The sequence below is a fragment of the Priceomyces carsonii genome (genome assembly GCF_900007245.1).
Source record: "Priceomyces carsonii strain CBS4050 genome assembly, scaffold: Debaryomyces_carsonii_scaffold_2, whole genome shotgun sequence".
NCBI lineage: Eukaryota > Fungi > Ascomycota > Pichiomycetes > Serinales > Debaryomycetaceae > Priceomyces > Priceomyces carsonii.
Window position 1 is genome coordinate 1,537,867 of NW_026946675.1, and position 27,700 is coordinate 1,565,566.

The 27,700-nt window shown below is 37.2% G+C and overlaps 17 protein-coding genes across 17 annotated transcripts; 10 read left to right on the plus strand and 7 right to left on the minus strand.

Annotated features, from left to right (window-relative positions):
- Positions 1-411: 411 nt before the first annotated feature.
- Positions 412-2,727, plus strand: PRCAT00002289001 (uncharacterized protein; the record flags this gene model as incomplete). Its single annotated transcript, XM_062952139.1, has 1 exon — positions 412-2,727. The coding sequence occupies one exon, from the start codon at positions 412-414 to the stop codon at positions 2,725-2,727; it is 2,316 nt and encodes a 771-aa protein (XP_062809071.1).
- A 140-nt stretch (positions 2,728-2,867) lies between these two features.
- Positions 2,868-3,950, minus strand: PRCAT00002290001 (uncharacterized protein; the record flags this gene model as incomplete). Its single annotated transcript, XM_062952140.1, has 1 exon — positions 2,868-3,950. One exon carries the CDS (start codon positions 3,948-3,950, stop codon positions 2,868-2,870), a length of 1,083 nt encoding a protein of 360 aa, XP_062809072.1.
- Positions 3,951-4,172: 222 nt separating this feature from the next.
- GPD2 (Gpd2p) lies at positions 4,173-5,294 on the minus strand (the record flags this gene model as incomplete). Its single annotated transcript, XM_062952141.1, has 1 exon — positions 4,173-5,294. The coding sequence occupies one exon, from the start codon at positions 5,292-5,294 to the stop codon at positions 4,173-4,175; it is 1,122 nt and encodes a 373-aa protein (XP_062809073.1).
- An 824-nt stretch (positions 5,295-6,118) lies between these two features.
- On the minus strand, positions 6,119-7,408 carry PRCAT00002292001 (uncharacterized protein; the record flags this gene model as incomplete). The annotated part of the gene is made up of 1 exon (XM_062952142.1): positions 6,119-7,408. One exon carries the CDS (start codon positions 7,406-7,408, stop codon positions 6,119-6,121), a length of 1,290 nt encoding a protein of 429 aa, XP_062809074.1.
- Positions 7,409-7,584: 176 nt separating this feature from the next.
- PRCAT00002293001 (NADHX dehydratase) lies at positions 7,585-8,676 on the minus strand (the record flags this gene model as incomplete). The annotated part of the gene is made up of 1 exon (XM_062952143.1): positions 7,585-8,676. One exon carries the CDS (start codon positions 8,674-8,676, stop codon positions 7,585-7,587), a length of 1,092 nt encoding a protein of 363 aa, XP_062809075.1.
- Positions 8,677-8,897: 221 nt separating this feature from the next.
- Positions 8,898-9,803, plus strand: MCR1 (cytochrome-b5 reductase; the record flags this gene model as incomplete). Its single annotated transcript, XM_062952145.1, has 1 exon — positions 8,898-9,803. The coding sequence occupies one exon, from the start codon at positions 8,898-8,900 to the stop codon at positions 9,801-9,803; it is 906 nt and encodes a 301-aa protein (XP_062809076.1).
- A 184-nt stretch (positions 9,804-9,987) lies between these two features.
- On the plus strand, positions 9,988-11,292 carry DBR1 (RNA lariat debranching enzyme; the record flags this gene model as incomplete). The annotated part of the gene is made up of 1 exon (XM_062952146.1): positions 9,988-11,292. One exon carries the CDS (start codon positions 9,988-9,990, stop codon positions 11,290-11,292), a length of 1,305 nt encoding a protein of 434 aa, XP_062809077.1.
- A 1,800-nt stretch (positions 11,293-13,092) lies between these two features.
- Positions 13,093-13,854, plus strand: RHR2 (glycerol-1-phosphatase; the record flags this gene model as incomplete). The annotated part of the gene is made up of 1 exon (XM_062952147.1): positions 13,093-13,854. One exon carries the CDS (start codon positions 13,093-13,095, stop codon positions 13,852-13,854), a length of 762 nt encoding a protein of 253 aa, XP_062809078.1.
- A 560-nt stretch (positions 13,855-14,414) lies between these two features.
- On the plus strand, positions 14,415-16,529 carry UTP8 (Utp8p; the record flags this gene model as incomplete). The annotated part of the gene is made up of 1 exon (XM_062952148.1): positions 14,415-16,529. The coding sequence occupies one exon, from the start codon at positions 14,415-14,417 to the stop codon at positions 16,527-16,529; it is 2,115 nt and encodes a 704-aa protein (XP_062809079.1).
- Positions 16,530-16,671: 142 nt separating this feature from the next.
- Positions 16,672-17,028, plus strand: PRCAT00002298001 (uncharacterized protein; the record flags this gene model as incomplete). The annotated part of the gene is made up of 1 exon (XM_062952149.1): positions 16,672-17,028. One exon carries the CDS (start codon positions 16,672-16,674, stop codon positions 17,026-17,028), a length of 357 nt encoding a protein of 118 aa, XP_062809080.1.
- Positions 17,029-17,312: 284 nt separating this feature from the next.
- On the plus strand, positions 17,313-17,960 carry TPT1 (tRNA 2'-phosphotransferase; the record flags this gene model as incomplete). The annotated part of the gene is made up of 1 exon (XM_062952150.1): positions 17,313-17,960. One exon carries the CDS (start codon positions 17,313-17,315, stop codon positions 17,958-17,960), a length of 648 nt encoding a protein of 215 aa, XP_062809081.1.
- Positions 17,961-18,855: 895 nt separating this feature from the next.
- On the plus strand, positions 18,856-19,440 carry PRCAT00002300001 (uncharacterized protein; the record flags this gene model as incomplete). The annotated part of the gene is made up of 1 exon (XM_062952151.1): positions 18,856-19,440. One exon carries the CDS (start codon positions 18,856-18,858, stop codon positions 19,438-19,440), a length of 585 nt encoding a protein of 194 aa, XP_062809082.1.
- A 588-nt stretch (positions 19,441-20,028) lies between these two features.
- Positions 20,029-20,280, plus strand: PRCAT00002301001 (uncharacterized protein; the record flags this gene model as incomplete). The annotated part of the gene is made up of 1 exon (XM_062952152.1): positions 20,029-20,280. One exon carries the CDS (start codon positions 20,029-20,031, stop codon positions 20,278-20,280), a length of 252 nt encoding a protein of 83 aa, XP_062809083.1.
- A 198-nt stretch (positions 20,281-20,478) lies between these two features.
- Positions 20,479-21,123, minus strand: BUD21 (Bud21p; the record flags this gene model as incomplete). The annotated part of the gene is made up of 1 exon (XM_062952153.1): positions 20,479-21,123. The coding sequence occupies one exon, from the start codon at positions 21,121-21,123 to the stop codon at positions 20,479-20,481; it is 645 nt and encodes a 214-aa protein (XP_062809084.1).
- A 102-nt stretch (positions 21,124-21,225) lies between these two features.
- On the minus strand, positions 21,226-23,409 carry PRCAT00002303001 (DNA-binding SCF ubiquitin ligase subunit; the record flags this gene model as incomplete). The annotated part of the gene is made up of 1 exon (XM_062952154.1): positions 21,226-23,409. The coding sequence occupies one exon, from the start codon at positions 23,407-23,409 to the stop codon at positions 21,226-21,228; it is 2,184 nt and encodes a 727-aa protein (XP_062809085.1).
- Positions 23,410-23,737: 328 nt separating this feature from the next.
- Positions 23,738-24,619, plus strand: PRCAT00002304001 (Mn(2+) transporter; the record flags this gene model as incomplete). The annotated part of the gene is made up of 1 exon (XM_062952156.1): positions 23,738-24,619. The coding sequence occupies one exon, from the start codon at positions 23,738-23,740 to the stop codon at positions 24,617-24,619; it is 882 nt and encodes a 293-aa protein (XP_062809086.1).
- Positions 24,620-24,717: 98 nt separating this feature from the next.
- PRCAT00002305001 (uncharacterized protein) lies at positions 24,718-27,567 on the minus strand (the record flags this gene model as incomplete). Its single annotated transcript, XM_062952157.1, has 1 exon — positions 24,718-27,567. The coding sequence occupies one exon, from the start codon at positions 27,565-27,567 to the stop codon at positions 24,718-24,720; it is 2,850 nt and encodes a 949-aa protein (XP_062809087.1).
- Between the last annotated feature and the right edge of the window lie 133 nt (positions 27,568-27,700).

The window sequence follows — 27,700 nt, forward strand, 5'->3', positions numbered from 1 at the left end:
TATTCATCAATATTATCAATGAATCCCTCATAACACAGCAATAAAAGTGCTTTAGTGATATTGGTATGTCGTCCCATATTAGCGACATTCACTTTTTGGCGACATACGCGTTTTGATATTTTTTGCTTTTTGCAATTGCTCGAAAGAGAAACAATGCCCAGGTAGAATACAATTTTGGTTAGTACCCGACGAAATATATATTTACTACAGAGGACCAGTACACTAGACGATACAGTCAGAAGAAGGGCATTGTTTTGTTTATTATTGCGTTCAAGAAGGGAAACTTTATTAAGCTTTTAAAAGCAGCAATCAACCTAATAATCGGTAAAGCAGAAGATTGTTAATCAATATTTCAGCAATTCTTTTCAAAATCCTCAACTACGGCATAAACAATTTTTAATATACCAATTCATGGAAAGAATTTACACACCTTCTACTTTTCAAAGGTCGGATGCCAGTCCTAGGGTACCAGAATCTGCATTTCCACCACTTCGAACAGATCACAGATATAGAGGTGTCTATGAGAGAGCTGGCTTCGATGTTAACTTAAAGGGCTTGGATCAAGCTCAAGCAACAACCGGACCTCAGATTAGGCGATTTCAAGGTGACAATTACCCCACGCCACCCAAGTCTTCTTCATCAAATTCATCTGCTTCTTCCCACTCGCTGAACGGAAGTCGTAGCATAAGAGCAAATGATCCATACTCTCGCCCAAGGCAGACATCAAAATCAACAAACGAGTTTTCTAAATTTGGTAGCCTGCAATCTCTATTAAATGGGGCTAACAATGAGCTTATTTCTAAAGATAATGGAACTCGTCGTGGATTTTCATCTGGCTCTGATAGTGCCAAACTGTCGGCTTCAGATATTCAATCTGATATAGATCATACTGACAGACTTTTCTCTGGTTCTTCTGGAAATTACATTAGTAGTGGAGAAGGAAGTAGGGCCATATCTCCAGATTCTCTCAACTTCAGTCAAAAAGCTACCGCTCAGCAGCTCAATTCTTTTTCGCCATACAATGATCATAAGAACTATGAGAATGTTGAATGGGCTGCAGGGAAGAAGAACCCCAAAAATTTGCAATTGAATATGCAAAAAGTGCAGTACAACCAGTTTAAAAGCGGCTCAAGACAACAGGACAATAATCCACCAACAATACATTCGGCTCCTCTCGATTCTTATAATAGCCATCAACGTGGGCAAAAATGGCCCAAGAGTGCCACAAGTGACAAGCAAGGATTCAATAGAGGGTTACCTATGGCGCAATCAGAGCAAAACATTTCATCTCGTAATATCGAAAACCTGAATTCAATACCGTTTGACCCTCGAGTGCAAAAATCTAAGACCGAAAAATTTCCTCAAAGACAAAATCAGAGACTATCGTCTGCTCTCTTTGACTTTAAGAAAGATATCGAAGATCATAAGAATTACATTCCAAAGTCTCCAGCTTCTAATGGCGCATTCTCTCCGCCATTGCCTAATATGTCACCTTCGGAACTAGGATTGGGAAAGCCTCAGTTTGACAGTTTTGCCCTGCAAAATGACTATGGGCATATAGATTCAAGCGAACTTATAGATGGAAATTCTCACTTAAGAGTCAAAGCTTTTGATCGTCTGAGTCAATTTTCAACGGTAAGTTCTATCATCTCAAAGGAACTAAAAAGGTATAGCGATGATGAGGAAGCAGATGAGATCGAAGAGGATCTTCAGCGACAGCTTGATAACATAAAAGGAACGACAAACATATCCCCAACTAAAGCTACCAAAGAACTTCCGTTTCCTTCATCCCCAAAAATTTTGGACAGTCCAATTCCTACATTTAACATTGAAGATACAACCGAAGAGCAGACTTCCAAACCCCAATTACCATATCCTACATCACCTGACAAAGTTACGGATTATATGTTTGATCTGAATTCCCCAGAACCATCAAAGTCGGCTCAGGGTGCTAAGTATTTCAATAATCATGAAGAAAACGCTCTGGAATTAGAGCAGGAGAGATCCAAACTACAAACTACACCGTCGATGTCCAAGATTTCCGATTCACCAAAGTTTGTCGATGAAAGTATTCAGCCTTTAAGTCCAAAGAAACATGAAGTGGAAGAAGAGCTTAAGGGCCTTAATATTAGAATGCATAAAGCTGATGAAGGTGGTGAGGATGGTCAATTTATTGAAAAAGGTATGGCTGCCTCGATTAATGAACCTTTTATCTATCCACCTGGACAGGGCCCTTGTAGAAAGTGTCATGAAGAAGTTTCAGCTTTGGCAAAGGGCTCAGAGAAGTCAATATACTCAAAAACATCTAATCTTAATGGTCAATGGCATAGGAAATGTTTCTCCTGCTCTTTTGAAAACTGTGGAATAATATTCAGCAAGAAAGTACATTGTTACGTTATTGAAGATAGGCCTTATTGCCACCAACATTATCACTCGCTAAATAATACCCTTTGTTCGAAATGTCACCAAGGAATTGAAGGCGAGTGCATCGAAAATGAGTTGGAGCAGAAATGGCATTTACATTGTTTAGCTTGTTCTCGATGTCACAATAAAATCAACGAGGACTATTTCCTTATTAATGAAACCATCTTTTGTGAAGCTGACGCACAACGAATTATCAACGGCGAGCAAGTTTATAAAGCTGCTGATGGAAACTTGAGAACTGGTGGACTACTGTCACAGGACAAAGTTGAAAAGCGAAGGACAAAAATAATGTATGTTGATTAATCGACTGACAATCAATTCTTTCGATGTAAGTCTGCTAAATTCAGATATATTTGTATAAATAAAATAGATACAATATTTATGTACTGTCATGATGTTTATCGTAAGTTCTAAAATCATCTTACTTTCTCAATTTCCATGAGTCAGGCAAGACTAGAGTTCTTTTTGGAGCTGGGGTCAACGGGATCTGTGCTCATTTTGTCAGGACTGTGGGATGGAGGACTGCTTTCGTCGGGGTTCAATATATCACCATCGTCCTCAATTATAAAATTATCTACATCATAATCTGCAGAATTGAGCTCGACGTTGTTGCCGGACTCTAAATCATCGTCAAAGTTACCGAATATCATTTGTTCATACCTCTCTTGGTTAGGACCATTCGAGCTATGATAACTGCGTAATTTTCTCTTCATTTTGTTATAAATAAAATAAGTTGTCAAGGAAGCGGCAACACCAGCCATTATAATACTAAGCATGTCAATTATTTTCGTGGATTTTGATTTGGAGATATCTCCTAACTCTTTTAACTTATATCCAACGAAAATATGAATTAAAAATTTTGGTGATGTAATAACAGAAGCTAACAAATAAGTTAAAGTAGGTAATTCTGGTATGGCGGCCAAAGCTCCATTTGATAAGGAATATGGTAAGGGGCATAATCTTATCAATATGAGTAGGAAGAGAGATGAATCATCACGTAGAATTTCTGCAAAAGCTCGAAACATTTCATGATAATTCATAAACTTTCTAGCTTGCTCCTGAAGTATATACCTGAAAACGATAAAGGAACACAAGGAACCGGATATCGAGGCAGAAGCTAAAAGAAACCAGCCATTAGGGAACCCATACACCATTCCAGTTAGCATGGATAAAGGAGTGAACCCGATTAACGGAGGAAACCCAACTATGAATACAAGAGAAAATAATAAAAGCCTTCCATATCTTAGCTTCTCCAACTTGTCCGAAATTACCACTAGCTGTTTTATAAGACGATTATGGAATATCAACACGAGTATAAAGAAAACGAATCCTATCGTGATTAGAAAAATGATTATGATTTTTCTAATTTTGCTTTGTTGATGATACCATTCTAAGGTACTCCTTCCTAACTCGTTCACAGCATCGACTCGTGCCTTAATATTTGTATTCATCCTAGAATTCCAATTCGTCGCATGTTGATCTGGAGTATCTAAGTATACGTTGGATGATGATTGTAAGCGTGGCATAATGAAAAACCCATGGAGTCCCAATTATCACGTAATACTTATGTAATGATTTGAAGCTCAAAAAAAATTGAGAATGTGTATAAGAGTTACTAATACAAAGGGAAGTCCTACTTTAAATCTTACAACGTTGAGCCAATTCAAAAATACGAATATCTCTCTATTAAGTCCCACAGTTAACTAATTACTTCTATAAAAAGACATAAATAAAATGATGAGCAATATTCAATGGGTGCAATCCTCCAAAATGTGTGGGAGTTCTTGTACATCTAAGTTTTCGTAAATGACCCTGTATGTTGCATCAAACAATGGGAATTCATTCCTTAAGTTAAAGCTTTCTAATAACTCATGTACTTCCTTGGCAGTTATGATACCTTGAGATGATTGACCGTTCAAAAGGATCTTTTCTGCTTCCCATGCATCAACGTTATGTTCAACCATGTATTTCGCAACCTTCACATTTCTACCTCCAGAACAAGTGGTTATCAAATCGGCAACACCGGCACTTTCTTCTGTAAATGTTGTTGGATTCGGGGGTATTTTGGATTTGATTCCAAACTTCTCGTAGTACGATGCGAAGTGGATAATCTCCTTGATACCAATTCTCATGACAGCTGCTTTAGCGTTGTCACCCCAGCCAATACCATCAACAAGACCGGCTGCAATTGCCACAACATTTTTTAAAGCACCCGCATAAGAAGCACCAATGACATCATCAATGACCTTGACATGGAAGTATGGTCTGTGGAAAGCCTTCTTCAAAATATATTCATCGATATCTTTACCTTGGCCTCTGAAGTCATCTGGAAGTGTATAAGCAATTGAGGTTTCAGACCATCTTTGCTTAGCAACCTCAGTTGCAATATTGGCACCACTAAGGACACCACAATATACACCTAACGTATCCGTAATGGCCTGCGACAATAATTTGCACCCGTGAGGACCAACCTCTAATCCTTTAAGACAAGAGATAGCTCTGACGTTCTTATTAACATGACCAACCAATTGTTTACAAATAGAAGGTAAAAATTGATGTGGAATATTGAACACAAGGAGATCTGAGTCACGGACTGTGTCAACAATGTCAGGATTAGCAATCAAATTCTCTGGCAATTTGATACCAGGTAAATACTTCACATTCTCATGCTTAGAATTTATTATTTCAGTCAACTTTTCTCCATCTATATTCTCTTCATAAACCCACATTTGAACTTCTTTTTGGAACACATCAGACTTCTCTGCGGTGTTTTCAGCAACAAGCTTAGCAACGGCAGTTCCCCAATTACCAGATCCAATGATACTGATCTTAAATGGTTTCTCAATCTTGTATGCGCTCTGTGTAGTCATCTTTGTGTATGATATAATTGAATTGTTGTACGTATACCCTCAAAACTTCTGATGATAGGGTGGGCATTCTCGTCTTATATAGATATCGGTGGCCCCTAATTACTTCATACAAACTGTGAATCTCTGCAACATTACGGTCACGAGCGTTCAAATTTTGAGTTGGTCCGGCAGAACCCTCGGGTCCGGATCATCGCTTGCTCTGTTCGAAAGAATTCGACCCAGGGGTCGGCCCAACATTCAACAGGAATTTAGGACCATCCTCTTGCTCTAATTGGTTTTACCAATAGCCAAGATTGAGAAAAAGGAACGAGAGAAAAGAAGAACCTTGAACGGGCTTGCTCGGAAGTAACAAGAAACGGAATCTTCAACTTTCTTTTTGCTTCATTACGAGTTTTACAGGATGTCAACCGTAGCAACCGTCTACATTCAGAGTGTTTTATGTTTACATCGATAGCTCAATAGTTTCTTTTATTGTCATGACCTTGTTAGGTGGTCGTATCACCGGACGTCTCTCATCCTACGCGTAAATAGTAAGATTTAGTGGTGAAAATATTTTAAAAGCAATGCAGGAGTTTTAATGTCATCATGAGGAGAAGGATGTCATTACCTGTCTTAGATTAGTTTCAGCATAACGACGCTTTTATTGCGAAGCAATATAATGTGTCTATGGGTGCAAAGAGAAGCTATCAGTGTAAGTTCCAGTTAATCCGAGTAGAAACTCATTTTTAGCTATTTCGGTTAATCCGAGAAGATTCTCAGCTTACAAGCACAATTACGTAGTTATCTTTTATTACAAGGAAAGTCGTTTATATCAATAATTACCGCTAGTCGTCATCATGCCTATAATCATCATACATTTCTTGCCATTCATCTGCGAGTATGGAATTACGCTCATTTTGAAGTGGGCTACGCGAATCTCTCTTTTGGAACCAAGATTCATCTTCCATCCAATCTCTATTTTTCACCTGATCACCACTGATTATCTTAGCAGCTTGAAGTGGATTCGATATATGTGCAAGATCCCCATCTCTAATATGTGCAAGAGGATCTGGTAGATGGTTGATATTTTCTTCACGCCATTGTTGACGACCGGAGGCAGCCGTAGAATTTTGGTACGGCTGTTCTACTGTATTATGATGTGAATTCAAACTGTTTACTTTCATTGTTTGATTTTCTTGAGCAGACACCAGATGATCTAACAGTTCTTGCTGCAAATCGTGTGTCTGATCCCTAATATCTTCTCTACTTTGGGAGTCAACTAGCTTATCTCCTTCAAGTTCGACAGCTCTGTTACTTATTGAATTCATTAATTTTAAGAAGTTAGAATTTTGAAACTTATTACTTGTTTCTGCTGACGTGTTTGAGCTTAGCATTGAACTTTGGACTTTCTGTGCAGCTCTCGCAAATTCTTCCTTATCATTTTCTGTAGTAATTTCTTCGTGATGTTGTTGCTGCTCTTTTTCGGCTTCCAAGAGTTCTTTTTCTACCTGGTCAAAATGACTCTCGAAATTAGTAGACTCATAATCCAGTTTATGAATTTCTTGATGTTCTGTCATGGACAGCATTTGTGGTATTAATGGAGTAGACAAATTCGTCCTCATATTCAAAGGATAGGCACTAGAGAAGCTAGAATTCACATTTTGCATATGTCTATTTTGTAAGTCCTGCGGTTGACTAAGCAGTTGAGCTTGTCGATTTTGGCTTTGTTGATTTAAAAATTGTTGATGCCAGCCTTCTGACATTTGTTGCTGTTGATGGAAATTGCGGCTAGCATGTTGAGCCCCACTATCAAGCGACAAATCTGAAAAGTCTTGCACCCAGCCTCCATGACTAGGTGTCCCCACCATGGTAGGACGAGGTTGATTGAGGGCGGGCGGTCGATTAAACTGATTTACCATCTGGCTTGGAAATTCATGGTAACCACCATTATTAAAGCTCTGAAAATCGTTATTTAGTCGTCTGTCTATGCCTTCATTACTCTTGAACCCTTGTGTCTTGTGAAATGTTCCAGGATGGCTATTGACAAACTCCTTTTGAAGAGTCTGATCCCTGTCGGTATATTTCGACAAGTTGCTTAGTGCACTTGATGGTCCGCAACTAGCATCAGAATTCATAATAAACTTTTCTGAGCTTCACAGATGCCAAATGTTTCTTCTAGAAGGAAGTTAAAGCTGGAGCATATTGCTTGAATATATATTTCGAGTAATCACGTGATTTTCGCCTTCGACAGAACTTCATGATCTCCGCTCATACATGAATACATACATACATATATATATAAAAGAAAGTTTTATAGTTTCAAAAGCTTTACAAAATCACCGGTTTCATAAACGTCATTATATGATTCATTCAAGAATTCATGTAGATTGGAAGTTTGCATTGATCTTCCATACTTTTTAAAAGCCTTCAAACTTGACATCTTAACAATAGCCGAGGCTGCGAAACAGGCCAATAATGTAGATTCTTCAGGACTAAACTTTTTATCTTTAATTTCCCAAAGATCGGTGTCATAGTTGTTGGACCAATTTACCATGGCTGCTAAAGTACCAGTAAGGGTGTCACCTTGACCTCCAACTCGTTTCCATGAACCTGCCAAATCACTTACAAGATACTGGTCCAGTTTCACTATTAAATCTTGAGCTCCTTTTCTGACAATAACGACGTCGCCTAGCTTTTTGGAAAGCTCAGTAGTAGCTTTGAGTAGCTTTTCAAGGTCAGTCTCTGATATAGAGTTCTTAATGTTAAATGCTTTAGCTAATCTGTCAAACTCTACCACATTTGGAGTGATAATTGCATTTGAATAGTTCTGAATCAACAGAGGTTTGAGCGATAGCAAGAATAGAGAATCTGCATCAAGTATCATTGGTTTGTTTAGAACTCTTAATTCCTCAATTATTCTAATAAGCGATTTCATCATTAATGGATCTCTTCCAAAGCCAGGACCGATAATCACTAAATCTATACGATTCAATAACAGGGTTACTTTCGGCATCACCTTGTCATCTATTATTCCATTCAATTTAGGATTCTTTTGCTTCAACAAATCGTCTGGAGATAACTTAAGCATTTCGTCGATCTCTGCATCGGTCAAGATAGATGCAATCTCTGGATTTGTCAACTGATAAAGATAAGGATGAACCATCAAATCAGGGCTATACAGCTTAATAACCGGAGCTGCTAGTTTTTCGCAGACGATATGATTCATATCACTACCAATTAAAGCAGCAGAGTGACATGAAAAGAATGGAGCACCAGTATAATCCTCTGATCCCCCAATTACTGCAATTTTTCCGGCTTGCCCTTTATGAAATGTAGGCAACAAAGGTTGTACGATTTGCTTCGACAATTGAAGTAATTCTTTTTGCGTCTTTCCCTTTAACATATTTGAAGAGACTTCCTTCTAGCTCAAAGGCTTAACTTTCGTTCACTAAGATCTTTACTTATATCTCTTGTCCCGGCGCTCGAGTCTTTAATGACAGCAACCAATTACATTATTAGTAAATGTGCCTGCATGCAGAGTATCCACAGTTAAAACATATAAAGAGCAAGTCTCACCCGAAGTTGTCGCCGGCACAAGGTTTTCTTTCTCATATATTCATATTTATGAGTTTAGTGAACATGTCATTTATTCGCCACTTGTCACAACCGAAATATTTCGTTCCAATTATTGCCACAGCCTCTTCAATTGGATTGGCTTATCACTTTTCAACTTTGACCATTTCGAATGAAGTATCGAAAACTTTCAAAGGTAATGATGAATGGGTTGATTTGAAATTGATTAAGAAGATTGAGCTTAACCACAACACTGATCATTTCGTATTTGAATTGTTAAATAAAGACGATGTTTCGGGATTGGTCGTTGCCTCATGTTTGATGACCAAATTTGTGACTGCTAAAGGTAATAATGTCATCAGACCCTATACCCCGGTCTCTGATCCAGATCAAAAGGGAACCATTGACTTTGTTATTAAGAAATATGAAAACGGTAAGATGTCAACCCATTTACACGGTTTGAAAGAAAACGATACAGTATCTTTCAAAGGGCCAATTGTTAAGTGGAAGTGGGAACCTAATCAATACAAAGCTATCACATTGTTAGGTGGAGGAACTGGTATCACACCCTTGTATCAATTGATCCATGAAATCGCCAAAAATCCTGAAGATAAGACAAAAGTTAGTTTATACTACGCTAACTTGTCTGAAGATGATATTTTAATCAAGAAGGAGCTTGACGATCTTAGGGAAAAGCATAAAGACCAAGTAGATATCACTTACTTTGTCGATAAAGCAAAGTCCAGTGCGTGGAACGGCGAGGTTGGATATATTGGCAAGGAGTTTTTGGAGTCACACTTGCCTGGACCATCCAAAGACACTAAGATTTTTGTGTGCGGCCCTCCTCCATTTTATAAAGCTCTCTCGGGTGTCAAAAATTCCCCATCTGATCAGGGTGAAGTTACTGGTATTTTAGCTGAATTAGGATACACGAAGGAAAATGTATATAAATTTTAAGTGTTTTTGATGCTTCAGTTGCGAAATCAGCTCAAAATTTACTTTGCAGTATATATCTGTATGGAATATATAGACTTTATATAGGTTATATCAACTTGTTTTTTGAAAGTAAAGTTATAGTTGTACATGGATACATGAGCATTTGCAGAACTTGATGGGGGTGGAAACCCCAAAAAAAAATAAAATGAAAAATCATTTAATAGTTGATGAGAATATGCAATTAATAAAAATTGCCGTTGAAGGGTGCTGTCATGGCGAATTAGATGCTATTTATAGTACCTTGCCATTAGAAATAGAATTACTTTTAATTTGCGGTGATTTTCAAGCATTACGAAACGAGACTGACTTAAAAACCATAAACGTCCCTGCTAAATATAAGAGACTTGGAGATTTTCACAAATATTATAAGGGCGAAAAAAAGGCACCAATCTTAACCATTTTTATTGGTGGTAATCATGAATGTTCTTCCTATTTACAAGAATTAAAGTTTGGAGGCTGGATAGCGCCGAATATATATTATCTTGGGGAGTTTGGCTGCGTTTCATATAAAGGAATATTAATTGGAGGAATCAGTGGCATTTATAATAGGTATTCGTTCTTTCATAGTTCGTCTGAAAGGCTACCTTATAATGAAAAAACGATTCGGTCAGTTTATCATGTCAAGCCTAAAAGTTTTGTCAAGCTATATTTAATGAAGAACTTGGATATTGTGTTATCGCATGACTGGCCCAGTGGGATTGAGCATTCTGGAGACGTCAAATCTCTACTTAAGAAGAAAAAGCACTTCAGAGCAGACATTGAGAGTGGATCTTTAGGGAGCCCTTTGAATAGACTTCTACTCTATAAATTGCGGCCACGATATTGGTTTTCTGCTCATTTGCATGTCAAGTTTGAAGCGAACATATCTCATCGAGCAGAGAATGATGCTGATAATAAAGAAAGTGAGAGAGTAAAACTTTCTAGTACAGAAAGAGAAGTAGATAGTGATCACATTGAAATCGATATGGATATGGATATGGATATGAACATTACTCCTCTGTCTTCAAAACGGCCAATGAAAGACAATAATCATTGGTCCAAGCGATTGAGAACCAGATCAACTTATTTTTTGGCTTTAGATAAATGCTTGCCACGTCGTTCTTTTATACAAGTTATAGAGATCGAAACAAATTCAGACATAAATTCGACAGAATTGTATTATGATGAGAGAGCCGTGGCTGCAAACAAGATAATCGAAAAATACTCTCCAGTATTTGATAAGCTGGTTATTCAGGATCTATATGATCCCAAGAATCTGGAATTGGTTCAAGAGCTAGAGAAAGAAGTCAATTATGAATGTAAGAGATTAAGTGGTAGCTTACAAGTCCCTAAAAACTTTGAAGTGGTTGCCCCAACTTCAGTTGAAAAAAATATTCCCTTACAATATTGGGACAACAATCAGACAAAGGAATACTGCATGAGATTTGGTATTCAAGCCCCTGAAATTTAATAATAAACCATTTTTAAATTACAATGTTCTTCGAATAATTGAATTGAAAAGTAAAAAGTTGATCAATAAGCTCTGTTTATTTCTACAAAGTTTCAGTTCATTAAACAATCGGCTGCACGTACTAAAATTTTGGCTCATATATGTGCATTAATATCTCTATTTTTGTTTATCTAGTTTTAGTTCTATTATATAGCTTGATACTTCTATCTTTAATCTCTAGACATGGTGATCGTTACGCAAAAACAATTAAAAAAGAAAAGCACTTCCGGGACCGGTCGATAGAACCGTAATACGGAATAATAAACATCGACATACTTACTTTTCTTTTTACTTATTCCCATTCCCAGAGCTGGAAAAATTTTCAGCTAACCGGTAATCCAATACGCCAATTAGGTCGTCTGTTGCATAGGGGCTGGGCCAGAACAGGATCGACATTTTCTTAAATTACTTGATATCCGTCTTCTAAATTCTGGCATGTCGGGAAAACGTTTCAAATCTTAATTAAAAGAGCCAAGACAAGCGTCCAGGTACTCTTTGCTTGTTCATTCTCTACATTCTCTCCAAACCGGTTCTTTCTTCAAGGCATTGAAATTTTTAGGAACAAAGATGATTCTTCACATACTGAATGTTCGAAATTATCATACATTACTTATGTTTTAGCTAGGTAGCCTTTATCAGTAAGACCCTTTTCTGTTTAAAACTTCGCGATACGCAGCCTTATCGCTCGCTATACCATATCTGGCGTTCCACGAAAACCACTTCACCAGCTAGCGACACATTCCGATATCTACCGCTTAACCTCTGGTGGAGCACGACAGAGGGGCCACTAACGTTAACTGTCCTCCCTATCTTACCGGTCATTTCCTGTATGCATCAAAATTAAGGAGCGATTAATAATTGATATAATTGTCAGATCAAAACGTTAGCTGCAAACCGGTGCATTCCGGTCCGAAGTTATAACAAGAAACCAAAGATTATTTTCGACCAAATTCAGAATGATAACCAAGTCGCAATTGGCCAATCGACCAAAATTACTTACGTCCAACTAGTTTTGGCCTGCTTGTTCTGACGTGGTCACCAAGTCTTGCGGACCAATGGGATAGTAATACATGGTAAGGTCGGATCCTCGGTATGCGGTTTGAAGCAACATATCCGGTCAAATACATCACTATGATGTAATCATCTCGGCCCCTTTTGTATTCATGGTTAAGCGTAATTCATTTACACTTGGCGAGAGCGCTAGAAAAGAGTAAACCAGTGTCTAGGAACAATTACGAAACGTCCAGCTGTAAGCCATGATATACCCATGTAACTTTTTTATTTGAGCTGAACCTCAATGTTAATTTGTTTCGCAATCGTAGGATTATTTGGCTGCGATAAAGTATCGCACTCACGACAATGCTCTCATTAACTTTATCACAAATGGAAGTGCAGTCTTAAACTAGGAAAAACACGGGTCGTATCTGGAAAACAGAAATGGCTAGAAACGAAATGTGCATTCATACTGTATGCCTCCTTTTCGCTACCCGTTTACTGCAAACCATAATATTTGGTCGTTTCTTTTTTTTATCCGGTCGCATTTTTGTGACGTCTGTAAAAGATTATCACAACCACATTTCTTTTAACGTATGTGATAGAAGCAGTATAAATAGAGACAATTTCCTTTGTGCTTAAGTCCAAGTTTAGGATTATATTTCCATAGCATACAGCTGAATATATTCGAGGCAAGGCTGATAAGAAATCGACCTTACAAATTTGCATATTAAGACTTCAACACATACAAACTAAATAACTTTAAAGATGACAGTACACAAGAAACCCGCTGTATTTTACGTTCACGCTGCTTTATTCGATTGTGATGGTACCTTGGTTAACTCAACTGGTGCTATCTCTGAATTCTGGAGAGATTTTGGTAAAACCAGACCTCATGTTAACCCTGATGAAATTATCAGAACATCCCATGGATGCCGTACTTTTGATGTTATCGCAAAATGGTCTCCAGAAGATGCTGACGAGAAGCAAGTCACTGAATGGGAAGGTTCTATTCCTGACTCATTTGGACAGTACGCTAAACCGATTCCAGGTGCTGTTGAATTAGTCAAGTCTTTCGATAAATTCTCAAAGAACGAGACTCATGATGGACATCAAAGATGGGCTATCGTCACTTCTGGTACCTTACCATTAGCTTCAAAATGGTTGAAATTGTTGACCATTGACAAACCCGATACATTCATAACAGCAGAAGCTGTTAGCAAGGGTAAGCCACACCCACAAGGTTATCAGGCCGCAAGAGATAGAGTAGGTGCTGGTGCAGCTCACAAAAAGGTCGTTGTCTTCGAGGACGCTCCAGCTGGTATATCGGCTGGTAAGGGTGCCGGTGCAATGATTGTTGGTATTTGCTCAACTTACGACCCTGAGAAGGTTAGGAAAGCCGGTGCAGATATTGTCGTTGACGACTTATCCTCATTTAAGATTGAATCATTTAATAAGGAAACCGAGGAATTCAAGGTTGTGGTATCTGATTATCACTATGCAAACGATGAGTTTTTGCAAGCTGTTTAAGTAAGTCAGCACCGTCCGTCTTGAATTACTCTTTCTGCTATTAACAAGAAAATTTATCCCTTGAAATTAAGAAATATATTTATTAGAGTTTGCTTTTGATAGCGTTCCAACTTGATAGAATTTATATTTGAAATGTACATTAGAATAAATAAATAAATCTCACTATTATTTTTATCCAAACTTAGCCCAAATAAGCTTTATCCTTCATTAAAGACAAGTAAGGGGCAAGGGGGGGACAACACTCGCCGAAGATGAGACAAGAAATAGGAGGTAGCTCAGGAGAGCGATTAATGTATGCGAATTATTGTTCGGAACTCATATTTTATTGCCTAACAAGTAGTTCATATGTTGTCCTTCTCTCACTCTTGATGGAAATCATATATTTACTAGGTGAGCTTCAGCGAAGTCAAAAAAGCAGGGAGAATAAAGACAGTATCAATATGTCAAAAACTGATTATATAATTAACTTTTATGATTACGTAAGCTGTACCTCTTGAAAAATTTAGCGATGCCAATGAGCTTCAATCAAGTTCATCATGAAAAGTTTGATTGAACCAATCATGGCACCATCATTGACTGATCCGTATGCTTTATTGACAGTTCCTAGAGTTTCTGACTTGGAACTATCACAAAAGGTAGTCATCCTGCCCATATCTTCTCCTAATACGAGCCATTTAGAGATTGGAATTTCAAGGTCATCTATTTCATCATATATATTGAAGCCAAGTCCAAAACTAGTGTGGTCATTTTCACTACCTCCAACATGCTTAATACTATGCTTGAATACTCTTGAGCTCGACGATGGCTCCAAAATCTATGCCGCTGGAATCGCAGACCGTGGACGGAAGAGCGTTTTGATTGTCCATAAGTCAGACGAAAAGACCACTGAGCATAGAATCCAGGTTAAATATAACGTCATTGGTGTTAAGTTTCATGGGTCCGATTTAATTGTGCTATACGAAAATGGCTCTATTGACTTGTTTGACTACGAGAATGGAAGCTTTTTAAAAAATGCATTTATCAACAGGGAAGACACATTGTACTATAAATTCATTTCAAAACGAGAATTCAAAAGCGAAGAAGATTTATTGTTGATAATTACAAAGAGCAAAATACATATCACATTTAAATTAATTTCACTTGATGCTAAAGAATACATAGAAATCGATTCGGGTCACTTAGACCGTAAAGGAACTCCATTAAAAGCATATAAACCAGGAATGTTTGCTTACAACTCCAGATATGTGTATGTGCTTGATAGTGAAAAAAAGATTTTGTCTGCTGTGGCTTTTAATGGATTTCAAGTACAGAAGTCTATAAGTATTGAAAATTATTTGGACTCGCAGAATACCTATATATTTGCTCCGAGCGCTGATAGAGTACTATTATCAGCAGGTTCCTCTATTCATTTGATAAATTTCAAATTCGAATGCTGTTTGGGCTCTTTCTATGGTCAAGGAGATGCTTGTTTGAAAGACGCAGTTTCAGTAAATGGTAATTCCATGAATTCGAGCAGAACGATTGCAATTTACTTGGAACAACCTGACTTGGATGTTTCGTTGAATATTATCAATGTTGATGTTGGATTAAATAAATTGAGCGAATGTTTGGGTAAAAGCATTGAGAAGGATTCAACTCATGTGAAAGGGCTTCCTAACTTATTAGACGATAATTTCGAAGACGAAGCGATAAATTTGACGAAAGAAGTTAACGAAATCCTAGGTAATTTAGAAAATATTAGAAAAGTCAAGAATTTGAGTAAATGGGAAAGAATTGTCACACCATACTTAAAAGGTGAATCTTGGTCCAAAATCAATACTTCGTTAAATAAAAATAAATCAAAGAAGACTGTGGAATATAAGTTTCAAGTTTTTGACCTTGAAAACGATAGAGTTGTTGATCCTGCATTTATTTCAGAGATTCTTCTGTTGATATTTACTTCCAACGAGGGTAAGGTCAAACCCAAAGATGAAGACTTTTTACCAGAGCATTCTTTAATATATTTGTTGACATGTCCTCTATTTCCAACAATGTGGGTAAATGGCTTATTGGAAGTGTTCCATAGCTTAGATTGTCAAACATTACTCAGACAAGCGATTCTCACCTGTCCTGGAATTCCCTTGGAGGATTTATTATGCCAATTTGTCATGGCTCCTACGGACGACAAAATTTTTGAAGACCTTTTGGGTAGATTAGTAAATGACTTTTCAGTTAAAGAGATCACATTGGCGTTTAAAGATTTGATGCACAAGCGTGGAGAAGTTAACTTGGAAGCCATATTAAATAGTTTAGTGCTGGCTAATACTAGCAATAGCTGGTGCATAATTGAATCGGTGATTGACGCAGGAGGTTTATTTAATTGGTCGATTGATACTGTTAATAAATTAGAGGGTTTAATTGACTTGAAACTAAATACTTTGGCAACTAATAATTTCAATTTGACCCTCGCAAATCAAGCCTTGCTCATTAATGAGCCCATGAAAAAGAAACTGTCAAAATCTAAAAAGAAGAAGTCCGCTGACATTGTGTCAGCTAATGAGCATCAGTTGCAGCAACTTGATTCAATATTATTCTTAAATAACACCTCGTCGAAGAAGTTGATTGACCACCAGAGCACAAATGCGAGTGTTTACAAGCATACACCTACGTATTCTCTCGAAAAGTTAGTGTTATAGTTAGTTTATGGAGTAGTGTACAATATAGAGATGGGACTCGCGATATTGAAAAAAACAAAAATGTTTTTTTGTCAAATAGAAACAGCGTACAAAATAAAGCTTTTGGATCGATACAAGACGTAAAAGTCAAAAGATATTTATCATGTCAACTGCTTTGAATTCTTATAGGACTGCTTTGAGAGCTGCAAAGTTAGCATTTCACGGTGATGTGCCCGTCTTGTCGGCTGCCAAAATAAAGATTAGAGAAGGATTTGAACAAAATAGAAAACTTGAAGATGAAGCTGAAATCAAGGACGCTATAGACAAAATGAATGAAGTGAGCAAGTTCTTGGTACAGAATATTGTTCAGGGAGAGCAGCAGCAGGATGGTAAATATTTTTTGAACTTCCATGAGAAAACCGAGTTGGGTGATAATGAAAGTGTTAAAGAATCACACAGAGCCAAGATGGGCTCTTTAGCGGGCACAAAGGTCAAAAAATGTAGTGATGTTAGAAAGTGAGACCGCAGGTAGCCCAAAAGGTGAAGAAGACGTTGTAAATAGGATTAGTTAATAATATACAGCGGGCCCTGGATGGTCTCAACAACTAAAATAAAGCCTTATATCAAAATTTTAGAAACTTAATCATGCAACTATTGAATTTATGAGGTAAGCAATGAATCGTAACGGTCAGAGTCTGAACTTGACCACGTCGCTGGCGTACCTTAAGCGCATTGCGGGAACATAAAGTTTTTTAAAAAAATTTAGAATTTACATCTCGCTAATTTTTCTCCATTTTATACTCCATGTCTGCACCAGACCCATCTAAGAGAGATGTACAGATATCTAAAGCACTTTCATACTTACTCAGACATGGCGCCATTAAAGAAAAATTGAATATAGACGAAGAGGGATACATTAAGATTCAAGATATCTTGAGTCACAATCGCATTAAGACACATCGAGTCACTGTCGAAGATATTCACAGAATTGTCAGAGGAAACGATAAACAACGCTTTAGCATAGTCAACAGAAATGGTATAGAGTATATATGTGCTACTCAGGGACATTCGATTGAAAGTGTCAGCGAAGCGAATCTTCGTTCTCTCACCAGAGAAGAAATGCCACGTGAGGTTTTCCATGGAACTTACAAGGCTAAGCTTCCCTCTATCATGAATGAAGGACTCAGCAGAATGGGACGCAATCATATTCATTTTGCATCATGTGAGTCAAACGTTTCCGGAATACGGAAGAACTGTAATGTATTGATTTATTTGAACATTGATGATTGTTTTGATAAAGGTATTACATTCTACAAGAGTGCTAATGGAGTCGTTCTTACGCGTGGGTTGAACGGAATTTTACCTAGCACTCTATTTGATCGAGTCATAGATGTATCGACTGGTAATTCTATTGTAAATAAAGCGGCACTGGCTGAGCTTAGTGAGAAATAAAACTTTGCTGCGGACCAAAAGCCTACAAAAACATTCTTCCTTATACATTCCCCTTCCGCCCCTCATACCGTCTACAAGATCACTTATGAAATCAAGCCACCCGCGCCCTGCCTCAGCCCCTGCTTCCATCCTGCTTACGCTTATTAAAGACTCATAGCGCTTATTAACGCTCGTTTTATTACCGACAAAACCAACATACCTGGCCCCGCTTGAAGGCAAGCGAGAGTGCCGAGTCTAGATTCTGAGGTTTTCTTTAAGCAGCAGGCATGCGGCTAGATCGGTATATTGTTACGGATTTGTTTCGTTGTATGTCTTTCTGCTTGCAACCTTAAAGTGTCGCTACGGAATGATGAAGCACTGTCTGCCTCATGACATGCCTGCTCTACTTTCTACGTAATCTTCTTATAATAAAAATTGCTTAATGACCTAAGCTAGCAAAGTCATAATCGGTTGCACTGATAGGTATTGTCACACAAAGCATGTTGGCGCACTAGACTCTTTTATTTTGGTGGCGATTACTGCAGTCTCTGATGCGCTTACCTCATACGGCGAGGGACCGAGATGATTTAAGGGCGTCTTTTAGGTTTCCATACCTTATATAGCGGAGCGACGATCTAGATTCTGCCTTTAGTATCGTAGATACGTATGTGCACTAGGTGACTCTAGTTGCTAGAAAGCTGTATATATAGACCCCATAGTTAGCATTGAATATATTAATATTGGCGTCGATTTTTCTACAATCATATTTTCGTGGCTATTTCATTGCTTTGTTGTTATCCTTAGCAATTACTGTATTATTACGTATATCATAATTGTTTAACATATTGGAGGCCGTCACTTCAGACTCTGTGCGGCGGAATTGTCAGTTAGAGGTGCTCTGCTGAGCGTAGCTGAGATGGCAAGCTATGAAGAAAGTAGTCAAGCTGTAACTCCTGGCGACCAAGGCGCACAAGGTAACAAAATATGTCAGTGGTATTGCTGTTCTTGCGGAAAGAGTTACGGAACTATCATGTACAAACAGGTTGAGGACCTTGAACGGGAGGCATTAATGACCAATTTGAAGTACTATAGTCAGCTCACATATTCAAATGTAAATGAAGACAGAAGTGAATGGTGGAGTGAAGGAGACACTGGTTACAAATATGAAGCCGGTGATAGTGAGCGTAGATACAACGCTAGGCTGTCGATGATGTCTTCTCTCACGTCCCCACTGACGTCCATTTCGTCCTATGAAGCACCTGGAATCACAGATGGCCGATGCCAGACGAATCCTAATGGTCGCGAAGAAGAATATCACCAGCATCACCAGCATCATAATCATCATAATTATCACGATAATAATCAACATAATCATCACGATAATAGTTATAATAGCAAAGACACCGTAATTTTGGATGTACCGACAAGATTTACATGCAGCAGATGTAATCATATGATGTGTCCATACTGTCTCAAAACCCGTTATAAGGATTTACATTGAATGCAAATATAGACACCCAAGAGTAGCTTAGTGTGAAAAGCGATGGGAAAAGGATGATCACACAGTTTGGGCAGTACTGTAGAAAATTTTTTTTTAACTTCAAATGTAGTTAATAAAGCCAGCCCATGTTATGACAATATATTTTCTCCTCTTTAATTGATTGTATACATATTTTATAATGATTTTATGCTTTTACTGATTTCTATTCATGTAAATCACTTTTGGAAAGTATTATAACCCAACAAGCAGACACCTAGCGGTAATGATTGTAGAAGAGGAATATAACTTCTGTGAAATCAATCCCTACTAATCAGGCTAATTGTGTACATGCAGCTGTTTTATTGCTCATCAGCGAGCTGTCGCCAAAACATGTCGGTAGAGGCTACTTCCTGTATATGAGAGATCATTCTTTTACGTGGTTGATTATTTTACTATCTATACTAAAATTACGTTATCAATCCTTTCAGCGATCCATTTATTCCCTTAGTGTTGAAAACCTGATTCTGAAAAGGTAAATACTTATACCTTATACCTTTACGAATTTTGTTATAAGTCCGATTGCTTTATTGCACATTGAATACGTTCATAATGTTGCGAAGACCAGCAACAACAATCAAGTTGACCCCGGAAGACATTCTAGAATATGATGACAGCTTAGAGAAGCAAAAGGAAGAATCTAAAGAATCGCAAGAGAAAAGTAACCTGATATTGCAAGAGCAAGTGAATGATTCAAATCATGACTTTAAGGACACCAAAGGCATGCTTGGAACAATTTTACCTCAAGCAGTTGGTCAAACCAGAGATGATAGAATAGGTGTAAATCGGAATACTTCTAACTAATGTTATGCTTTTTCATTAATGATGGGAACATTTTGGAGTCCTAAACCGACATGACTGTATTATTTTACATATTATATATATATTCGTTCTAAAGATGTAGACTTTTTTTAAAGTTATATCAAATGTGCTCTTAATGCTAGAAGCCAGTCTAGAGCATATCAAATAAATGCTGATTTCGTTGCAGAAAAGCAAGTATTCTTACTTCTTATTCAATGCTTTCCTTTTGAGCCATTTGTTTTTCGAATTCGTGACCTTTGACTCGGCGGGAGGAACCTTAATTTTTCCGGATGTATTGAAGGAGTGTACTGCAACATTCACTGGGCCCTTTTTGATACTCTGCTTCTTTGAATTCCTTATTTTCCGTAATTTTTCCTCCTTAAGTTGCGAATTCAATAATTTTTGATCCAACTTTTCAAAATCACTCAAAGTTAAATGCATTTTTCTCTCCTGATCTGAAGCTATTGAATCATTCAATGTTTCGAAAACATCATCTGGCAAGAATTGTGGTAAGGCTTCTGATTTTTCTTGCTCTTTCTTTTTTTTCTCTTCCTGTTGCTGCCTGTATTGCTCATCCCTTTTCCTTCTCTTCTCTTTTTCTAATTGCTTCAATTCTGTCTGCCTCTGTGATTCCTCCTTCTGCTTTGCTATTACTTGTTCTCTCGTCGTAGTCGTTGATTCCTCTTCGGGAGCTTCATCTGAATCTTCGGAAATGACATCACTTTCAGGATCCTTGCTTACAGCTATCGTATTAATATGAGTTTCATTCTCTTCAAAGTCATCTTCAGAGAATTTTATTTTCTTTGGTGAACTCTGAGTATTCAAATTACTTCTTGTAACTACCATCGTCAATAATCCTCATGTGCTAAACAATCTGATACAAGATATAAGCTCATCGTTAATTGAAAAATAAAAAAATTGATAAAAATATTACGTGCAGGAGATGTTTTAAAAATCTGGCACTAAAGTATTGATACCATAACGTTTCCATTTTGTCATTAGCGGGTCGTTTTTGACTTGCTTTACGTAGCCTCGTTTGGAAAGCGTTTTAAGAGTATCCTTGTTGATATCCACGCCATCAAGGATTAACGTGTCGAGTTTAAAAAAGGAATGGTAGTTTAAGTTTTTGGATTGCGAAGCGTATGAATTGAAGAGATTCATTAGTCCAATACCATCTATCAGGCCGCAAAAGCTCAAGTCTAAAACCTTAAGCCTGCAATTATCTAGTCCGATATTATTCATTATATCGCTGTAAAATATTTTCATCGTGGAATTATCCAAATCAAGCTCATTTAAGTATAAGTGTGATAGCTCAGGTATAATAGACAAGATGTCGCATAAACTTATCTTCGCCATCCTATTGGAAAACTTGTCATTCTTGAAAAAGACATAATTCGACTTACCGATAAGCAAAGTTTTGAGATGGTGATTCTTGCTGCATATTTTAAGTAGCTTTGTTAATGCCAATATGGACAAGGAAGAAGAATACAAATCAAGGTACTGTAGATCATTGAATTGAGCTAGATCATTTAAATCGAATTGTGTTAAACTAGTAGCTCTATTGCCCGACACCTCTCGCAATGTGAGCTTTTTCAATTTAAAGTTAGGCTCAAAACTTCTAATCAAATTGCAAAATTTTGCAACTGACATGCCATCACAATTTTCGATATAAACACTTTTTAGATGACTTGAATTCTCCAAGAAATGCCCAAATGTTTGTTCAATGTCAAGAAAATCAAACGATACAACAGTCAAACTAACCAAGTTTGGAAAGTTTTTATTCAAAAAGGGTGGATACGGATTATATGTGTTCTCGTTTATACCGCTGGCAATTTTCTCTCTCACTAAATGTGGATGATTTATTATTGATAAAGTCTCCAAGGATTTGTTAGGCACAAATACATCTCTATTGACAGAGGCTACTTTATCTGTCTTTGGAACTAGGTCCTTGTTCGAAGATGACATTCTTTTGTCAATGATAATGATCTCTAAAGCTTGTAATTCAGGCATAATATTAAAAAATAAGTTATCATATCGAACCGAACTGTTGACACTAAGCCTCAAGTTCTTTATCTTCGACAAGCCGGAAAAGCTCCAGCCGCATTTATTAAGCTTATTCAAGAGCAATTCAATGCTGAAATCGATATTTATCACATCTAATGATCTAAACTTCAATTTTTTCTCCCTTAGAAGCAATTCTATGATTCGCTCTAGCTGGATTCTATTAGATGCTGTTCTTATTTTTAGCGACTTCGGTGTCTTTGAACTATTCCAAGTGGTAATTTTTTTGATGAATTGTATACCGTTGCTGAATTCTTGAGAAGTAACCTTTTGCTTGATATTGACATTATCATACAAAGAGGGTATGCTGAGCAATGCGAAATACCAGGACCTGCTCACAATTTGGCAGATCAAAATATTTGCCAAAGGAAGATGTTTAAAAATAGTTTCAATCAACTCTAAGGGAAGCTGCATCATAGGGTCTATAGATTTCTTTGGTTTCTTTATTTTTCCCTCTCTATCAGTGTGCAGCAATCTCTTCAATGGTAGCATCTCATTTAGAGCAAACTGAAGGCCACCGGAAAGCTTCTTATCAGGATAATTTTGAATTTCAGTTTTGCTTTTGTTTCTTCTTGATTTCAACAAACTATTTAATTCAGTATATCGACTCTTCAAGCTATCGTAAAGCTTTTCTGGTATTGAAACTTGATGCTTTCTTACAATCTTGTCAATAATGTATAGACCAGTTTGATAATTCTTATACGCCTCAACGTCTCTATTCAATTGTGTGAGGATTTTACCAACCCTGAGATATCCCTTACATCCTATCGGTTCCATTTTGACTAATTCCTTGCCATCACGAAGCGCTTCATCTAATTTACCTATCTTCTCCAAAGTAGCCGCTCTTTGATCTAGTACGGATCCTAATCTAGGGTGCACGCAAGGTCCTACAATAGGACTTTCGCTTAACTTATACAATTTAGTTCTAATTTGCTTGACATCTTTAATCGATATCTTCTTAATCTCCTGTATCAATTGATTATAAATATCAAGAGCTTGTTCATATTTTTTGGACTTGAAATGTTCTATTGCTCTTTTAAGCTTTTCGTCTATAAATTCATGCTCGAGCATGTTAGCTCATCATAACATTTCTAATGCCCAAGAAGAAGAATAAGATACTTTCTTAATGAATATCTAATGAAAATCTTTTTTTAGATTTCTTTCCAAGCTGGTTCACCAATGATCTAACAGTCAATTAGACATAAAAGGAAAAGGAGAAAATGAACGCTTAGTTTTGGTGTAATGGCTAAATAGAAAGGTGAACCCGTCTGTATTAAATTTTCCAATACAAAATAAATAAATTCGGTTTAAAAATAGAGACGCGATATAGCAAATACTTCTTTATTATATGATGGCTAAATTCAAGTGTTAGTCTTCCATGATAAAATAATCTTATATCATGTCAAATATCTTATCTTTGATATTATGTTCAGTGGTAATGGCATTTGGTACGTTTGGGGCTGGCATATTACCATTAAAGCTCAATCTTTCGTCCAACAAGAGGAAACTTGTATCAATGTTTAGTATGGGCATATTAGCAGGTACTGCTATGATGATGGTAATACCTGAAGGATTTGAAATTTCACTATCTAAAAACAAGGCACTGGAAACTTCGTCGTCTTATTTAGGTCTTCCATTATTAACAGGTTTTATGCTAATGTATATCATTGATCATGTGTCTGTTTTACTTTCCACCTCTAGTTGGAAATTAGCCTCCGATGAGAGAACAGCAGATGAAACAGATGCCGTCAAAGATGTGTTTTTATCTCTTTTACGGTCTCCTTTAACTTTCGGATTGAGTCTCCATGCTATTGTCGACGGAATTTCCTTAGGAACCTCTTTCTTGAAGAAAGAATCTACGTTTGGGCTAATCTTTTTCATGACAATAGTATTGCATAAGCTACCTACATCATTTAGTCTAGCTGCTATCTTATTGAAAGAAGGAATATCGAATAAGATCATCAAAATTCATGTGCTTTTGTTTTCATTAATGACTCCTATAAGTTCTATTTCGAGCTATATAATTCTTCAAATTTTTACATCAAATGACGACAGCACTGTGGGAGCTCTTTTCCTATTCAGTGGGGGTACTTTTCTCTACGCCGTAATTCATGTTATGATGGAAGTGTTGAATTCCGAGAATTCCATAGTACCTCTGTCAAGTGAGAGTGACGAGACATGGAACCCAGAAACAGGAGTGAATACGAAAGAGCTAATTAGCTCATTTTGTGGAATGCTAGTGCCCACATTACTAAGTCTTGTGAGTGAGCACGATAAATAGAAGATCTTAATAAATACGCATTTTATTCAATTAATGCATTCATGGAACATTATAATTATTGTTATAATAGGTTTTCGTATCTGATTCCTCTCTATTCCTTACTGCTGCTTCAGCTTAGTATCATTTTCATGCTCATTTCCTTTGGTGTTTGGATCCCCATTCGATTTCTTGTATGCAATCTTTTCAGCTGCTATGTTATCCTCGACTTCAGTGGCAGCTTCATCATCATCGTATGACACATTATGTTGGTTTGAAGTCTCACTGAGTGCATTTACTCCGCGGTCATTAGAGCTGTTAGTCTTACCGTATGGTTCATAATTAATAATTTCTGAATCTTCTTCAGGCTCAATTTTATCAATTGGGCTAAAACTCAAACTTCCGAAGCTTTCCCTGCGGTTATTTTTCAATGGTCTTCGAATATCAGGTGAATTAAGACTTTTGAAAAATTCTGCTTTAAATTCTTTCAAATTATAAGCTGAACCGTTTTGAGACTTGGATAGTGATCCGTCTTTCAATCTATTGAGCCCAACATGAGAGCTTCTGTTAGATTTCATCGAATTGCTACGGGAAATACTTGGAAAATTAGCATGGCTCTTCGCTTCTTGTTCATTGAATGTTTCTTTGGGAATCTGAGCTTTATCCTTACCGTCTGTTTCCAAGTATGGATTATTCTTGTAAAATGGTATACGTTCAGATTGGTATTTCAATCCAGACTTCACTCTATCAGGACTTTTTTCGTCGTTATTTTGAAAATTCCCTGAGCTCTTTGCTTTACGGATACCACTCGGCTGCAGCATCGATTGAAGCATCTGAGCAGATATTGTGTTCGAGCGGTTTACTGGCTTGTCTGTACTTTCATATCCCAGGTCATCCTCATCTCTCAATCTTGTTTCAGGGTAAAGTGCAAGTAGTTTCTGTATTGAGCTATCATTCATTGATGCTAAGGAAGTGGTCGACTTCCCGCGACCTCTCAAATGTACTTTTTTTCCTTGTCTAGTGGCAGGATTCAGACTACTCAACGAATTTCTCTTCTGTTTGTTGAATGAATTAATAGGCCCTGAATTCACACGCTGGAAGTTTGGAGCAAATAAGCTTGGATTTGTTGTCCGTTCCGGAGTTCTTGGTAGAGGAGCTTCCTGTTCAAGGTTTAACACAGGGGAATTTACTAACGTATAATGTGAATTTTTTGATAAATTCTGATTCTCGGCATTGAGATGATGTGGCGAAGACACTCTAGTCTCTTTAGACTTAGATGTAATCACTCTGCCTCTAAGCAAACTAATTGCCTTGTCAAGGGCAAATTCAACACCGCAATGGTTTCTTATGACAGTGATTTTTGGCCACGAAGCTCTCTCTCCACGAATTATGAAATCTACCAAGAACTCAGGAGTTGGGTTCTCTAGAATATTTTTAAAATCAGATATTTTGACATCTGGCAAGATTGTTATATTTCCAGAGTAACTCTGTGACAAAATTGAAATCATCTTGTTAGAGAAATTCTTGTAAATATCCATCTCATTTAAAATTTGCAAATAATGAATGACCTCACACGTCAAAAAGTCATACACGTTATTTAATAAGTACTTGAACTTACTACTCAATTCATTCTCCACTTCACCCCCTATATTACTAATAGAAGCTCTTAAGATCGGTACAACATGGGGATTAACTTGAACCGCAATAATGTTATCCACATTAAACATTTCCAGTAATCTCATAATCGGCAAATCATTATCAACTGACCCATCAACGTATTTGATTGAGGTATCATTGTTCCATTCGTGTATTTCGTTAGTTTTAGGATCCTTTTCATATATAGATGTCGAGGGAAAAACGCCAGGTAAAGAGCAACTAGCACATACGACAGACCATACGAGACAGTTGGGTGCAGTCAAGTAGTTTATTAGTCTAATCTGTTCATGAATAGATGCCGGTGAAACAGTAATATTTAAGATTTTGCCCGTCATATTGTATGCTTCCTTAAAAGTTAAATCCCCTACGAAATCAATCATAGTTTGCTTCAAACCATTCACGTCGAACAATGTCCCATATTTTAAGAAATGGCTCAAGTTTCCAAGAGCCCTCTTTAGTTTCCCCTTTTTTTCGTCTAGATTCTTGCTTTCATCTCCGAAAATATTGAACCGTCTCCCAGCAATGATTCCTAGCAATCCTGCAACTTCGTCATTAGTATGACAGCACATAATACTGGCGATGATAGATCCTGAAGAAGAACCGCTGATGATCCTAGGAAGTAAATTTGCTTCTAAAAGTGTAATTAATACACCAATATGAAAGACGCCAAACGTACTACCTCCCGATAACACTAATGCAGTTCTGCCGATATTTTTTCTTGTTTGAATTAACATTCCTAGTAAGTAATGGTCATCCAAAGTCACCTCTTTATCATAAATTAAATAATCTAACGATCTGATACATTCATCGATGTATTCTTCAATTAATTTTTTTGTGCCAAAATGTGAATGACGATATAAACTTATGTCTCCCATGTTTCCCAAATTTCTTATCCATTTGGTACGAATTAAATATAAAAGTAGTTTGAAATCCTTCGCTTCTCTGGCACTTTTCATCTCATTAAGATTTGTCTGGATTAAATTGGAGTCATATGCGTCTGAATGAGGGTCTTCCTTCCAAGAATTGTTATCTAGCAAGTCGTCTAATTTCATCGACACAGAATGCCACTGATTGTACGTCACGGCTGTTTTCTGCTCAAGAAGAAGCTGGTTTAGATACACGGTCTTCTCATCCATTCGAGGCAATAGTCTATTGATTAATGGTACCCTTCGAAATTTAGAAAACATGGACGTATAATTACTAGTGCTCACGTTATCATTCAAGTGAGAATAGCGTCGATATAATGCTTCAATAACATCTGAAGGCAGCTCTATACTCTTGGGACTTGCTGATTCAGGCAGCAAAGATTCACTCATAGCCTCTATTTCATATGAATGAAATATTATGAAAGCCCTGTCTCCGCAATTCGCTACCTCTTTATCAAATTGCTGGTTGAATGTCGTGAGTGGATATTTGATGATGATGCGACATTATTTTTTTCGTGAGACT